The sequence below is a fragment of the Myripristis murdjan genome, chromosome 6, assembly GCF_902150065.1.
Source record: "Myripristis murdjan chromosome 6, fMyrMur1.1, whole genome shotgun sequence".
In the NCBI taxonomy this organism is placed as follows: Eukaryota; Metazoa; Chordata; class Actinopteri; order Holocentriformes; family Holocentridae; genus Myripristis; species Myripristis murdjan.
In genome coordinates, this window is record NC_043985.1 from 6991967 (window position 1) to 7008365 (window position 16399).

The 16399-nt window shown below is 40.5% G+C and overlaps 1 protein-coding gene across 1 annotated transcript; it reads left to right on the forward strand.

Moving 5' to 3' along the window:
• Nucleotides 1-15039: 15039 nt before the first annotated feature.
• Nucleotides 15040-15560, forward strand: LOC115360453 (parathyroid hormone-like). Its single transcript, XM_030053375.1, has 2 exons — nucleotides 15040-15131; nucleotides 15311-15560. Exons 1-2 carry the CDS (start codon nucleotides 15040-15042, stop codon nucleotides 15558-15560), a joined length of 342 nt encoding a protein of 113 aa, XP_029909235.1.
• The last annotated feature ends 839 nt before the right edge of the window (nucleotides 15561-16399 follow it).

Consider the following 16399-nt stretch of genomic DNA (forward strand, 5'->3'; position numbering starts at 1 on the left):
TTGCCGCTCCTAGATGCAGCCTACGTGACTTCCTGAAGGAGCAATGAAAACAAACTTGCACTGCTTATCTGCCAAGAAAGCTTCCACTGCCTTGATGTCACATTGCTAGAGTGTCCTTAAACTCATTCTTTGCTCCCACAAAGTTTGTGCCTTGATCACAACAGAGTTGACAAACCACTCCTCTGAAGCTAATAAAGCATCTTAAAGCATTGATGAAAGCATGTGTGGTCATATCCAGAATCTCAGTGCTAGAAAAAACAGGCATGTGAAAATGAGTTCATATCTCTTGTACTCCTTTCCCCAGACCCAATTTTGAGAGCATCCATGAGCTGTCTCTCTGGTGGGCAGGTGTTCACTATGGTCTGTCGCTGCAGGGCAGATGTGGTCTGCATCATCTTTCTAATGATAGGGCTAGGTTCTGCTCAGTCTCCTTGACTTCTTCAACAGTTTTCTGCCTCAAGTGCTAAAGACTTGAGTGAACCTCTCCTTTGGGAAAGTTGGGCAAAAAGTTGACTTCTGCTCACTTGGGTCTTTTGGAGTGGGAAAGTTCACTGTCAGAACTGCTTCTTCTTCTTTTTCCAGCATTTACAGTGACCTCCTGACATCCAGCCTGTCTCATCTTGTTTGTGTATTTGTTCATCTTAACCTTAATGCTGTTCTTCCAACTATTCCAGCCTGTCCCAGATCCTGCTACCTATAATCAGGGATGCACGGCCACTAGAGCCTCAGCTACCACTGCTATCTCTTTATCACTTGGGGAAGCCTTGAAGCCATGTGTTGTACATGCAAGCTTTTCAAAAATGTCAGACTTTAGGTCTCTTGTCAGCTTAAGGTGCTTGCTGTTCTCAAATTCGGTATTTCCTTCTCTAAGTTTCAGCTCAGTGTCTAATGAAAATGTGGGAACTGCGAAAGGACCTGGAGGCCATCTGCTTAGATGTTCTGGAGGTGATCGACACACTTGAAAGTGTTTGAGTTGATGCAAGAGAGCTGGAAGCTTCTGAAAGTGAGATGTGCACAACAGCCTTTTGTGGCAACTCCTCAGTGTCAATGAGGGAAGTCAGTTTCCCATCAAAGTCTGGATCTTCATATTGCTAACTAAAGACGAGGTCAATTTCCAACTGTTCTTAACCAGTGTCTCAACAGACGCTGGTCGTGAACTGAGTTTTAATTTCCTAACCCAGTCTGTCTCAACAACACAAAGGATCATGGGTTGTGGGGATGCAGCTGCCATTGTGCTACTGGAAAGAGACATTTGGGATGTTAAAAGGTTATTCAAATATGCAGATTATGAACTGCCCAATAAAAAAAGTGATAAATGAAGATACAATAATTGAGTAATAAAGAACTGCTCACCCCTGACTGGTCTCAGTTTTGCTGTTTTGCTTGTATAAAGTGCTTGGGGTTCAGCAGCAGTGAGCCATCTGTCTTGTAAGCTCAGAGTGGGACTGTATCATTGAGACCAGACTGCAGGTGGATTGACAGACTTGTCTGTGTGGCTCACAGCTCATAGGACTGAAGATGTTGGAGATAGAAGGAGTCATAACCACATCACAGAAAATAAATATTTTGATTCACAAATCCCAAATCACATTGGAGCCAGCAACCTGAAAGACAAGACAGAAGATTGTCTAGAATGTTCAAGCCTCCATCAATGACTTAAATGTAGTATCTATAAAAATGACCGGAACATCACTTTCTGCTGTTCAACATTTTTACTGAACAACTGTGCATCATTTAACTTACAAAGCACGGCATTGCAACATTTACATCTTCTGCTAGGAACTTCTATTTTCATTTGTTTTTCCTTGTATTTCAACCCCTTTGTTAATTTTAACTCTTGACTATACATGACTGCCACCTTGTGGTCTGTATCAGTACTGCACTTGGTTTTTAACTTAATGTCACAAAATGAATTCACATTCACAGTGTTAGCAGTGGAATACAGCTAATACTGTTTCAAAATGGCAATATGTCTCCCCAAGAATTTGTTTAATAGGGTGTCTCTGGCTAGAGAATTGTATATGTAAATGTAATATGTTAACACTTTTATAAAACAAATCTTGAATTAAGTGTCAGAGATTATGTATCCATTTGAAATATGGTAGTTACGAACTAGACACATCTAAGAACACTCTTAAGAGTTTTGTTAAGATCAAAAAGCAAGCAAATGACACTACAATAATTTCCCAATTGCTTTTCCCACCACAGAACCGACACTTAGTAATGAGATTGGTTGGAGTTCTCTTTAAAGGTTAAGTATGGCAGGTAAATATAAGCTGTGTTAATTTCATCTTGAAAAGGTACTTTCCCATCAGGCAGTAATGTATAAGGCACAGTATTACAATATCAGACAAGTTTACTAGAGAAAATGACTATAAATGACAGAAAACAGCCACATTTTCAAAAGCCTGTCTAAAAACAATCGTGTGGATTAAAAACAAAATGTCAAAGTAATTTTTCTCAGCTCTGCTCTCTCCCTTTGAGCACACATCTGCCTTATAACAGATATGTGTGCAGCAGCAATACGGAGACAAAGGTGATCCATTTAAGTCCATGTCCTCTCAGTACACACATCACTGTTTCTCTGCATGAAATCCTTGTTGAGGCACTCTACCTTTAACCTTTACTAACACGAATTCTCAAGAAATATGTATGAAAATATGTATCAAGCTAACATTAACGTTAGCATTCCGTCACTTGCGAGCTAACATTACTGTTTGATAGCATTACGTGATATTACAAGAAAGGCTCACATTCATTATGAAATATCAATGAACACATTGGACATTTTCTTTTTAAAACACACTGGATGTAATCAAGCTTGTGATGTAACATTAACTGTCCTGCTGTCTTTTCACCTGACATCAGACATGATCTGGTTGATTCAGTAACTTCATGTGAGGTGTACAGGACAAACATACTCAGGAACAACAATGCTCTTGCACAGCAGGCTAAGTCCACATATTTTGTGTTAAGCTCCTGTTTGATCCCTCATGGCTTTTATATGTTTTCGCCCAAAACTGTATCATCCCGTGTGCCAAATACATATAAATACAGTGTGACGTCATCAAAATTGTCACATCATTCAAACCTGCACACTTGTCAGTGGGTGGCTCTGCATCTCTGTGTGTGTAGGTGTGAACCAAAATGCCTTTCAGCGTGTGTATTTCCTGCCCCATCAGCTCACCATTTATTGCTGTTATATCATAAAACTTCTATGGTGTAAATTATCTTCATTTCATCCTGTCCTGTCCCACAAGTTGTAATTGCATTAGTTGCATTTGTCCCTGCAAGGCACATTTCTGTATGTTGTCAACAAGTGTTTTTTTTTTCCCCTACAGATTTTAATACTAATTTAGGCCAATTAAAAATAAAATAGGCTAAAGCTTAAGCCTGACTTTACATATTTTAATTATTGATGTGATGTAGTTCACTGACTAGAAGAGACATCATTCTTCTTGATGTCAGTGGAGAACTGTTGCAGTCACTATGAGTATAGGCTGTGACAAGTGACAAGCTGGAAGCTATTTAATATGGCTGTGAACTATTCTGTGGTCATAAATGACATCATAAATAATCACAACATTAAAATTTCCTTGTGAGCCATAGCCAGCAGAGTCCCCTCTCTGCTTCCTCTGCCAGCTCTCCCTGCCTTCTGAAGCCTTGCTCCTGTGGTCCTCATGTGTCTGAGAAGGTGATGCCGAGGTGCTGATCAAGCCTCTGCATCCCGCCTCCTGTCCTGTGTCCTGTCCCATCCTGAAATCCTGTGACTCTCCAGAGTTTTACTGAGCCTGTATAATGTAGTACTAAAGTATCTTGAGTCACTCATGACTTTTTAATGAATGAATTTTTAGATTTCATGAAATAGATCACCAGGGATAAGAAGAGGTGCTCTCCTGCTTCCACTTGAAACAGCATGTCACCAGCATTTCCAAGAGCTTTCTATGGCTTCTCTAGAGTGTGATAAAAAAAAAAAAAAATTGGTATTCACTGGGGCTTAGATGAGTTTAGACTGAGTTCTCCAACTATGATACCAGCTGAGACCTGGGTGACCTAGGTGTAATTATACTGCAGTTGATACAGCAACTACACTCTAAAAACTGCTGGGTTAAAAACAATTCAATTTGGGTTATTTTGGTATCCCAGTGCTGGGTCAAAAAGGGACCGACCCAACACTGGGTTGTTATAACACAGCACAGTTGGGTTATTGGTCTGACCCAACATGTTGGGTTATGTTTTCTACCCAAAAAATGGGTAGAAATGACTATATTGATGGGTTAAACTTACCAAAAAGTGGGCTGAAAAATACAACCCAAATTCTGGGTTATCGGTATTATTTAGGTTAAAATGACTTTTTTCCACATACACAGTCATACCTAGGACCAACTTAGCTTCTCCAATTCACCTAACCTGCATGTCTTTGGACGGTGGGAGGAAACCTTAGTGCCCCGCGGAAACCCACACAAACATGGGGAGAATACGCAAACTCCACACAGAAGGGACCTTGGGTGGGAATCGAACCCACGTCCTTCTCATTGTGAGGCCACAGTGCTAACCACTACGATCCTCATACCAAACTTTCTTTTGGCAAACAATTGTACATTGCAAATTAAAAAAAAAAAAAAAAAGTTTTCAGTAACGTTCATGGACTAATTATTTTTTCCACTTTAAAATCATGAAAACTTGAACCATTGAGCCAGAGGTAGCTGAAATCTTCGGAGCCTGTTTAGCTCACATAATAAACACTTTAACCATCAAACCCAGTAGTCTAGCCTAGGGGGCTGTGCATCCACAGCATAGACAGACAAAATGTTTGTTTGTTTGGTAGATTTTTTTTATTTATTTATTTTTTTTTTTTTAGCTCACTTTGACAGTAAAATAAATTAGTTGCAGTTTCACTATCTTACCGTTTTCAGTTACATCCCGGACCCGGAGCAATGCTGCTGCGTGCTGCTTGGTCAAGTCGTGTCGTCCTCTGCTCAAAAAAGGCTGGCTGGCTGCAAGCATCTCCAACCCATTGCGTTGGGTCACCATTTTTAACCCAAAGTTGAGTCAAAGTCACCCAACCCATGATCCAGCTGCCTGAACCCAGCATTTGGGTTACTGTAACAACCCAGCAGTTTTTAGAGTGTAGCCTGGTAAATCATTTATTTATTAATTTATCATTGAAACATTATTTTTTCTTATTAGCTACTTATAATTAATAATAATTGGATGCAAATATTTCAGTTACAAAAAAATAATATGTTGATTTTAAAATATGTTTGTTTTTTTCCCCTTTTCCTCAAAATTCTTGGGTGCTGAATGAGACAAACTCGTCTCTGGGGCTGTATCTCTGATATAGGTCATCATGAACCTGTAAAGGTGTAAGTCTGCCCCTGACTGGCCAGCTCTCTGTTCTGCTCTTGATGTTGTCTTTTACCGTTTGAGAATATGGTAAAAGGGGCTGTGTGAGCCTGCTTCATTTGTTTTGGGCATGTGATACAGCTTTTTGTCACACGCAGACTAAGAGAAGACACAGTTTTCCTCCACAGATGGTGACACAAACCAGGGAAAAAATACTAAATCACAAAGCAGTGGAAACAGCTCTGGGATCACAATCATGACAGAAACTAGAACAGGTCATGTCCTCCCAGCCGATCTGGGCAGCTTCAAAAGTGAAGACAGGATATATGGGAGTTACAGGTGCACCAGCTGGTATATATGAATCATGTGAAGTGCTGAAGAAAAAGCTGGCAAATAAGGTTTCACACTTTGTTACAGTGTTACAGTAGTAACAGTGTAACTGAGGAGCCTCCAGTTCAGCTAAAATCAAGAGTATTCCATACAAGTGACTCTGTATTGAATCCTGTCCTCAATATGGGATTATACACTAAAACAGGATATCAGGTGAAAAATAGAGGATATTAGGGCAGCAGTACCCTGCTTCTGTTCTCCTGCAGTAATAACCTGTGTGTTTTTGTAGGCAGGGCGACCTCTGCTGGTCACTTGTTGCAGCAGCATTAGCTAAACAATATAATAATAATAGTAATAAACTTATAAACACTTAAATGTTTTATATTTGATCAGCCTTCTTCTTCTTCTTCTTCTTCTTCTTCTTCTTCTTCTTCTTCTTCTTCTTCTTCTTCTATCTCTTCCTCTTTCTCTTCCTCTTGATTGTTTTTCAGAGAACATTTCTTTTCCCATATAGTCAGCAGTGCACTCTTGGGTTTAGGCTGAAATGCTTTCTCTGCTGCATTTATTGCAAATCTGATCAAGTGTTATTATTTTCGAGTCCCACCATTTCTATTTTTTTATATGCATGTCAGAGTTCAATACTTTATTTATTTATTTATTTATTGCTTTATTGGTTTATTGCTTTATTGCTATTCCAATAGGGCACGGTGGGATTTGTTATGACAGCTCTCTTAAAATGGGACAAGGAATTACACAAAAGCAAACAAAATGATAAACCAGATTCCTTTGCAAGAGTAAAGGACTCAGCATCACAATGACAACAGTGAAACTGGTGTCATTGTGATGCTGTAATTATAATACTTATAATACTTAATATAATTAATATAATACTTAATAATACTAAAATGCAACTGAAAAAAGCAACTTGTGCTGCTATCGTTGCATGTTATCAGCCACCATCACCTCAGATGAGAATATGATATAACTCAGAGGACTAGCTTTTAAAGAAAACAACTAAATGAAAATAAAATAAAAATACTTGTTTTTTGTTGTGTGTTTTTCCTGCTCTCAACTTGCTAACTGTTGATGATTTGATACTGACATGTTTCCAGCGCAACTTCAATAGAGTTTAATTGTAGAAAATGTGTCAGTGGTGTAAAACATCAACATTATTGGCGTCTTTCTGGAGCCAACATTTTGCACCAATACTCAACAATCATAAAATGACAAATCAAACAGTGGACACAATAGACCAGAATGCAATGCGGTTGCAATGACATGTTGTGTAGGAGGCACAATCAAAGACACACCACAATGTTCATGAGCTTGTTGGCTTGCTAACAGCACCAATACACCCAATAATGGAAAGCAACAAGTCCAAGACCTTGAATATTACAGAATGATGATGGTTAGGTAAGTATAACAATTATGAACCGCACACCACCTGACTGATAGTGTATCACAGTGTTTGTCAAAGGATCTGAGGGTGGAATTTTCTATTAAATCTCCCATCTAGTCATCACTGATCTGCCATTGAGCCTTCCTTTACACATGAACCAAGCTTCATAAAAAATTATCCTTGGTTTCCAAACATTTTGTCTGAGACCTATTTTCATACTGCCTATTTCTCACAACACTGTTTTTTTTCTGACTAGTGTGAAGGCCAGCATGTGGAAATGTACCCTGTCCTACAAACCCTCCAAAATGCCACATTTCCATTGTAGAAGTCTTTTGCAGTGTTGCGTGAATTTTTGAATGGCAATTTCTAGAGACTTATGCTGTGACTCATTTCTATTTTCCCACCCCATTCGTGTGGCTTAACTCTGTCCTGCACTCTGTCTGCATCACTTGATCACACAGAAGAGCATCCTTTTGCCCTTTTGAACCAGAGACGGGTGCATTTTTATTGGTAAACAGATCAGGGTGTGAGGTGTTTATTAGACTATAAGGATTAGCTGTGAGATAGTTATGGATTCTATTTAACACCAGACTTGGCACTGTCGCGTGCTTAGAGTGGAGACTTTGTACTGGGTGTTAGCGTGCTGTGTCAGTGTGCCGTTACTGTGAATCTGCATGAGGGCAGTTTTCTGTGCTTTGTATCTTTTTGAAAGGTGAAATTTTAAATGTTAATTGCCAGCACGGCCCAGTTTCACCAAGGCACCTTCAATGAGACTCTATGTTCAAAGTAATATCTCTTAAACTTGGCGGAATCAGAATAAAAAGTACAATTCACATTTTAATTAGTGCAAATAAATTTTCTGCAAAGATCCGGTCAGAATTTTAGTAGAGCTTGATCAGTTCTTCATCTGTCCTACGGGGACTCAAAAAGGATATTGTTTTGGCTCTTAACTGGTACTTTCAAGAGGGAAAAAAAAACTCATTGCAAAAAATAACTGCAATACATCTGCAGGCTGATAAGGCTGTTGATCAGTATCAGTGATTCTGCAGTTACTCCACCAGGTGAAATCTCTAGCCAGTGTTATGTTTTGCAACAAAAACTCATCCATCAGAGTTCCCAATCTTCAGCAGTAGTATAGACAAGGGGAGATTTCCCATACGAGAAAAGGGGAAAATCTTGCCCCTGAGTCATAAAAAATATGATTTCTGGCTGCAGGGAATTCTCTATTATTGAAGCCACTGTTGGTGGAAAAATTTGTTTCTCCTCACCTTCTTGGAGGGATTTCTCCAAGAAAAAAAACGGCACCAGCACAAGGTGAATCACAAATACCTATTTCTTTAAAAGTATTTGTTTTTTTGTTTTGTTTTTTTCCTTTACTAAATGCCTATATAGCCTATGACGATCTCAGTTGTGGGCAGTTCCACACCTACAATGAAATTGCTTTCTCAAATCCATTTACATACTGGAGCAGTAATAATACCCCTGCAAGCCATCATCGTAATGTTCTCATCACTAACAGAGATTACTCCCATTGGGGCCGTTTTGCTCACATTTTGGGTGAGGTTTTTGTTGCCATGGTGATTACATACAGCCAGGCTGCATGACCCTTGCTGAGTAGGCGGGCTGGGGAGTGAGGGGGAGGGGAGGTCTTTTGCGTTTGTCATCAGACGTGAAGGTGCCGGATATCATGAAATGGTCCAAACACTCCCTCACGTCCTGTTCTACACTTTAACACTCCACATGTACAAGGCTTTGTGTGTGTGTGTCTATGTGTGTGTGTGTGTGTGTGTGTGTGTGTGTAATACATGAGGATAAAAGATTTCATCAACAGAGGTATCACCTAGAATCATCCACATTTAGACAGGACTATTTAGCCTGTATTGTGCCCAAAATGAGCAAACTGAGTTGCAGTAAGAACTAACAACAGACAAACACGATGAAGACTGCATCTAATGTGAGCTTGGCTAAACTGATGCTTGATACCCATAATGCTGCAGTCAGTGGGTGACACAAGGGGAAACAAAGGGTGTGACGGGGAGACTGGTGTTCATTTTCATTTTGATTTGCTCAAGATTCTGTAGTAAACAAGCTGCGTTTGTTCATTTCCACTAAGACAGCAGCACCCTGCAAACCGCCCTCTGGCAACAGTAAAGAACAAAACACCCAAGGCAGATGGTTTATGCATTTTAGAGTCATGACAGAGTTATTGCTTGAAAGCTAGCTGTGTGAAGCTGAGAAGGAGGGAGAAGGCCATGTGTGTTTGATGGGTTGTAATAACTGTGCAGTAGTCTGGCTTGGTGCAAATTGCATTATGAATCATTCATTTCTCTGCATTTGATGATCCTACCGGGCGGAAAGAAATGAATTTAACTGGAACTGCTGCGTAACTGATGCACATCCCTCCCTCAGGTCACACCACGGCGAACAGTCCAGCGGAGTGAAGGGAGTTCAGGTATCGATGATGTGGTGCGGTGTCCGGTGGCACTACGGCCAAATCATGGTGCATTACCTTAGGAGGCAAGAAAAGCCAGTTGGCAGTTCTGGGAAATGAGGGTCAGGCAAGAGCAATGCACTGCCTGTAATGTCAGGGAGAAGTGAAGGTAGCACATGAGCTCAGTCTCTGTTAAAGTTCTCCTACCTGACCTTTAACCCCACATCGTAAATCCTACCAACAGCACCGCGTTGCGAGGCATTAGTAGTCATTGTCAAGCTTAACAAGCATTCTAAAACGTGCTGTGTGTTATTTTTCATCTTTATATCCATCTGAACTATAATTCCGTGAGATTAAATCTACTTCTAAGAGTTTATACTGTTTCTTTTCTGCTTATAAATGGTAGCTAATTGATCACTTGAAGGCAAATTAATTTCATTTCATCAGTTTAATTTAATTTTGGCCAATGGCTAATGCTGGATTAACTTTAAATGTGCACACTAGTGGAATTTAACACCTAATTCAAGTAATTTCAACACTGGTCCAACATTAATACTGACAGAATGAATTTATGAACAATTATGAACCAACAATTTTTGCCGCTCTAGAAATCCCTAACTCTTCACAGTCAGAATTACAATGCAAAACATATGCCTGGTACACCTATATGTGTTTAACTATGTGCAACTATTACTTTTTTTTCACTGTTTTAAAAGTGATGTATGTGGAAGTGCTTAAGGTGTGCTAAAATATAACTTTTCCTCTTCTCTACGTATTTATATCCATATGTGATATTGTTCCAGTACTTAAAGGTGTCTTGTCATATTCATTATCTGCACAAACAAAATTTGACTCTTTTGCTCTCTCTGAGTCTCACTTCCATCATCTTTTACAATAATTCAGTTTCTATAAGCCGTACTTACAGTCTCTGATTTTGCAATAAAATCCTTTGAGCACCGTAATTTGCAATCAACATCTGTAACGAAATGTGTCCATGTTCTCTAGTCTGCTTGGAACGACATGAGATGAGGAGAATCTCGGCAATGTTATTTATCCTCCCTGTCACCCATATTGGGGCATGCCATCACCCTCTATAAAAATCAAAGGCTAACCTGAAATAGCTGTGCTGTGCTCCTTATTTACTTCCCTGCGACTATTTTTGAGTTTTTGAGACCAGCTTGGCTTACTGCTGCACCTGACTTGAAATAGCTGTGAATGCCAAGTTAACGGTAATGTCCATCTTATTATAGCAGTTCCTTTGTTTAAAGTCCCACTTGGGATATTTGAAGCAGCGCACTTCAGGGTATATGGTTCATTCAGAGATCCAGAACAGGAACAATCTGTCACATTCTGTCTATCCTTGTACCTGTCTCAGTCTTTGCTATTGTTGTCCTGCCGATGGAGCCGCCTTGGTTTTTGTGGTGGGATTAGCGACTAGTCCTTAAATCTCTCGCCTTGTTGTATTCCCATGCACCTTGCTGCCACCGCATGCCATAGTGTCACACAGTCTGCATTGAGGCAGCATGAGGTAATGAGGACCGCAAGGTTTAGGATCCCAAGCTAAGGTCAGAGGTCGATGTGTTCGCCGGGTGTCATCTAAACACCGTAGTCCGTAATAGTATCACGGGAAAGCGAAGGGAGGTCACCATCTTGGAGTCGCAGGGCCCCCCAACCCCCGTAAATCTTGTAAACCTGGTATGTAAACAACTTTAATTACTGGCCACTTGAGCCATTTGTTTATGTATCAACAGGTGCAGCGGCTGACATCATAGGTTAATCAATACTGCTGTTTGAACTCCTGATGGCAAGACTTTGATGGCTGATTCAAAGCCGCAGATGAATACTTAACTGTCTTTTTTTTGTTGAAATGTATCACTATAGACATTTTCACAGCAGCCATTTTGACATGAAATAGCAGGGTACACACAGGTGTTACTGATGACATTAATGAGGGCTCTGTTCCATTTAAAGTGTAGCAGAGTCTCTCAAGTGAGCCACAACAGCTGCGGGACCCTGAATTTGTTAGACCTGACTGGAACAGAACCTTCATTAATACCATCAGTAACACCTGTGTTTACCTGCTATTTCATGTCAAAATGGCTGCTGTGAAAAAGGCGTGTTCACATATGCAAAGATAAATTTGCTGTCTCTCTCTCATTCCTCAACTGTCAAAGGAAATTCTCTTCCTCTCTCATCCACTTCATCATGATGAAACTAGAAGTTGCTTGTGAATCCTTCGGCTGCTTGGCATAACTTCATACTCTGCCTTCTCCAGCGATGCTGTCATTCTCCTTTTACTTCGTGGGAGCAGAAGGAGGAGCCCTGTGATGGAGCCCTAAGTAGCCTACGAGGACGAAGATCTATAGAGTTGGACCTGTTTGCCTGTGAGGGATGCACAAAGCGGCACAGTTCACACTGTGGACATTGAAAGCTCCATATCTGGAAAAAAAATTCTCTTATATTGTAAGATCAGGGCTCTAACTCTCTGGTGGTCACATGACTCTACAACTGATGAATTCAACTTCAATATCAACACTGATTTCCAACCCTGTGTAACCCGTCTCCAAAATCAGTTTCACCGCAGATTCAAGCGCCTGATGTGAACAGAGCCGTTGTGTCATGACATAGCCATTCCTAGCTTCTGCTACATTTAGAAAACTCATACCCTTGTGGTTACCTAATGTGTAGCAGGGGGCGACCATAATAAGTAGGGCACTCCTCTCCAGCGTAGGCTGTTTGTTCCCATGGATCGATCACCCTTGGGACACCTGTGGCTGAAAGCTGGGACGAGGGGGGGCTTGACCCTGATGCCTGAGTGACAGAGAGAGAGCAGGGGAGGGAGGGTTAATGGATAGTTATGACCATTCAGCATCTCATCAATAGTGTCAGCAAGTGGACTATCAGCCAGTATGTAATTTGCAATTTGACGGCTTTGATATCATACTTTACCGTGTGTGTGTGTGTGTGTGTTTATGTGTGTGTGTGTGTGTGTGTGTGTGCCTTCTTGACAGGGTTTCTCATGATCACTCTTATAACTTTGTGAATTGTGATGGTCTTTTGTCTGCTGGCTTACCGACAAGGCAAGTCACATGGCTTAATACTTTATAGAAGGTGAGGCGTTTATAAGAGATCATTTATCACCTTTTCTTTTTTTCCTTTATTCCATAGGGTTATTTCACTGAGACTGAGATTTTAAAAGACATGAAAGCAAAAGCCATTCATGAAACGGACAAAGAAACAACATAATAATGTGCAGTCTCATTATAAAACATAAAGAAAAAATACTGTGTTTTGCAAAGCCTTTACAAATGTGGACAGTGTGACCAGTGAATGCTTTTAAATCTTTCAGGAGGACAAAAAAAAAACTGTAATTTCAAAATGCTTTGCTGTCTGTTCCATTTACAAAAAGAAACTGGTTCAGAATTTAGGACTCTCCATCTCAGGATCTGGTGTAATTGAGCTGTCAGGCACAGGCAGGTTTTATATACCTCTATGATTTTGAAAGTAGTAGTTGAGTCAAAAACGTATTTGAAAGTCATGATTTGCCAGATGTTTAGATCCCCTAGCTGACATACTATAAGGAAATGTAATATGTGTGTATGTAGGGGATTTCGATATACGCTATATATGCTCACATTAAATATCTTTACATGAAATGTGTTTTTTAGTTGGCACATTTATGGACAAATATTGTATTGCAAATACATGCATGCTTCCCATTTTTTGAGACACACAGACAGACAGATACACACACACACACACACGCCAGTGACGACCAAGAGACAGTGACGCCATCACTGCGTGATACACCTCCAGGGCTCCCATTTACCCTTTGATTCAGGATGTTTTCTCTGACGTCAGGTCAGTGTAAAAGTCCCTTTTTTGGGGTGGAACTAATTGAAAAAATGTTAATTCCTGAGTCAAGTGCCTATGTAACCAGGGAGACTCGATAATGGTCAAAGAGAGTCATAAATCCATCCGAATGTTGGCGCTATTGTTGTGAGGCAGACTGGGAGTCAGACAAAAAAGGTCACATTACAAGTGGACGAATAGCTCTAGCGAGTCCTCAGAAAATGCAGAAAATAAAAGACAAGCACGGAAATTAAAAAATTGTGGAGGGGAAATTCAGCACAAAAAGGGGCTTGGGAAAGTGATCTCTTGAACTGAGAAACCATTATTATCTCTTATGAACCCCTTGCAAAAAAAAGCATATTGTGATACATTTTAGGAAGATACTGTAGCAGTCTCAGTTTTTCAGGAGGAACTACACTGTTTTTGTCCTTTGACATCTGCCGTATATTATAACAACAACAGATGGAAGTACATCAAAGAAACAGATGATTACAGAACCCACATTACAATGGGACACATACAATTCAAAATAACCAATAGGAATGTGAGTTAACAACATTTAACTGGCTAAGTAATGTCCAGTGCTCAAAGCATGCTGGGAAGATCTGTCCACCTGTCCCCAACACACTTCAATACTACACAAATATTACAGCAAAAATAGAAATCCTAATAACATATTGATATAATACACTAGCAGAAACACATACACAGTCACCATAAAAAAAAAAAAAAAAAAAAAAAAAAACAATTTGAATATTATAAGGATATTATGTTGATTTTTCTCTCAGAAATACAGGCTTCACACTAATTACACAGACTCTGTGGGTGGGGGTCGGGGTGTGAGTGTCGGGGGCATCGTTTGTGCAATGGGGTTCAAACGCGGAGCAATCAGTTTGGTCTGGTGTGAAGGTGGGGAAAGGCTCTGGCCCGGAGGAGGTGTTGTCATTCCTCTGCTTGCCCCCATCAGGGGCTGGAGGGGTGACATCAACAGCAATAATGAAGGCGGCTCATCAATGGCTGCATGGGGCAGGGGGCTATAAAAGGAACTTGGGGAGTCCAGTGCTTATCATAACCGATAGGAGCAGTCTAACAAACTACACTGAGAGTTTACACCACTGGCATACTTTTTTTTTTTTTTTTTTTTAACCCCAGATAGACATTATACTTTATCAGAGGAGAGGACAAACTGGAGGTATGTTGGACTTGTACCTTTCAGTCAGGAATGTAGTGAACAGTAAACCCACCTTTACTGAGTTTACTCACTTTATTAATTGCAGGATAGAGTTTAACCAGTAGTTGATGATGTAAGTTATATGGTATTATTTGCTCTAACAGATACAGTGTCTAGCTGATGTGAACTATATGAATGCAGGGTTTTTTCAATTAAGAAAAAGCATAAATTAATACTTTTTTGTGAATAAGGCTGATTTTGGTCACGTTTGTGGTCAGTTGCTTTATGATGAGAGTCACAGATTGGACATTAGAGATTATCTTCCTTCTAATTTAAAAATAGATTAAATACAATTTCTTCAACCAAACAATATAAGGTTTAGAACATTTATAAAGTGACCCCCCCCCCACCCCATCCCACCCCACCCCCCTCTCCTCCATATAGGCCACATGCTGTGAACAAAGAAACGTGGCTTTGAAATAATTCACATTTCTAATTTCTCAGGTCATCATGGTCACCATGAGATGCTTGTGTTGCGAAATCCTAGTTATCTCAATCTGCCTTTTACACCTCTGCACAGTCTGTGAAGGGCGACCCCTGAGGTAATTTCTCCCACCTGTTCTTAACTTTTGGCTGCATGTGTGAGGGTCACCTTCACTTATGCAAGTCAGTACAGGACGTTCATTGTCTCTGTCATCCCTTAAACTCATCATCAAATAATCCTAATTCTAACCAGCATATAGACCACTTGTACAGTGTTGTCTTGTATTTTCCCGTGCAGGAGGAGGTCAGTGAGTGAGGTTCAGCTTATGCACAACCTGCGGGAGCACAAGCAGGTGCAGGACCGTCGGGACTGGCTGCAGACGAGGCTCCGGGACATCCACACCGCCTCGGCCCGGGGCAGCGGGGACTCCAGCCGCTCCAGGAGGCTGCTGCTTCCCGGGGACCTACCGGACCTGAGTGACCTGACACCGGAGGAGATCCAGTACGCTCTCAACTTCTTGGAGAAGCTTCTCAACTCCAAGCACTGACGTTTGGGGACTTTTTTCCTTCTCTTTGTGCGTCAATACGCAGTAGGTGTAGCAGTTGCCTGGTTGCACTTTCTGCATCGTTATCAGAGACTTTTCTTTCTTTCTTTCTTTTAAACTTCATGTGTCTGTTTTTTATTTATCTACCCTCCTGGTGGTGTTGAAAATGAAAAGGTGAGTCTCGCCACAAGGAGGCAAAGCTATAAGCTTCCATGTTTTGTATAGGTTACTTGATGCACTTTGTATTTATTTACCAGGTGGTATTCACCGTTGATAAAGCTATTTACTTCAGCAAACAGAAAGACACTGAAAGAGTAGGACCAACATGTCGATTTTGTACAGTTTGACAATGTCCTGTCAAAGCCTGTGTTGTTTTTCATTTCTTGCCTAGTCTACCAAAACGGTCTAATTCTTTTCATTTTTGTATTATTGTAGTGTATCTCTCAGTAAGGCTATTTAATCTAATTAGCAAATTTGATGTTCGCGCATGAAATGGCTGTATAGCCTATGTGGACTTTGACTATAGAACTTGATGTCAAAAGCCATACGTTTATTTATATGCACTTTAACAATAAAAACAAAACAAAACAAAATAGAACAATATATTTTTGTAAGTAGACTTGCCGTAGGCCTGAATAAAAATGATTTGAATACAGGCTCACTTAAGTGTAGCCTATGCTCTGCAAAAACCGGCTCAGCATATTTCCATGTTGTTTCATCAGCGCGTCTCCAAGTCGCGCTGAAACAGAACCAGGCAATCCGTGTGTGTGTGTGTGTGTGTGTGTGTGTGTGTGTGTGTGTGTGTGTGTGTGTGTGTGTGAGAGAGAGAGAGAGAGAGAGAG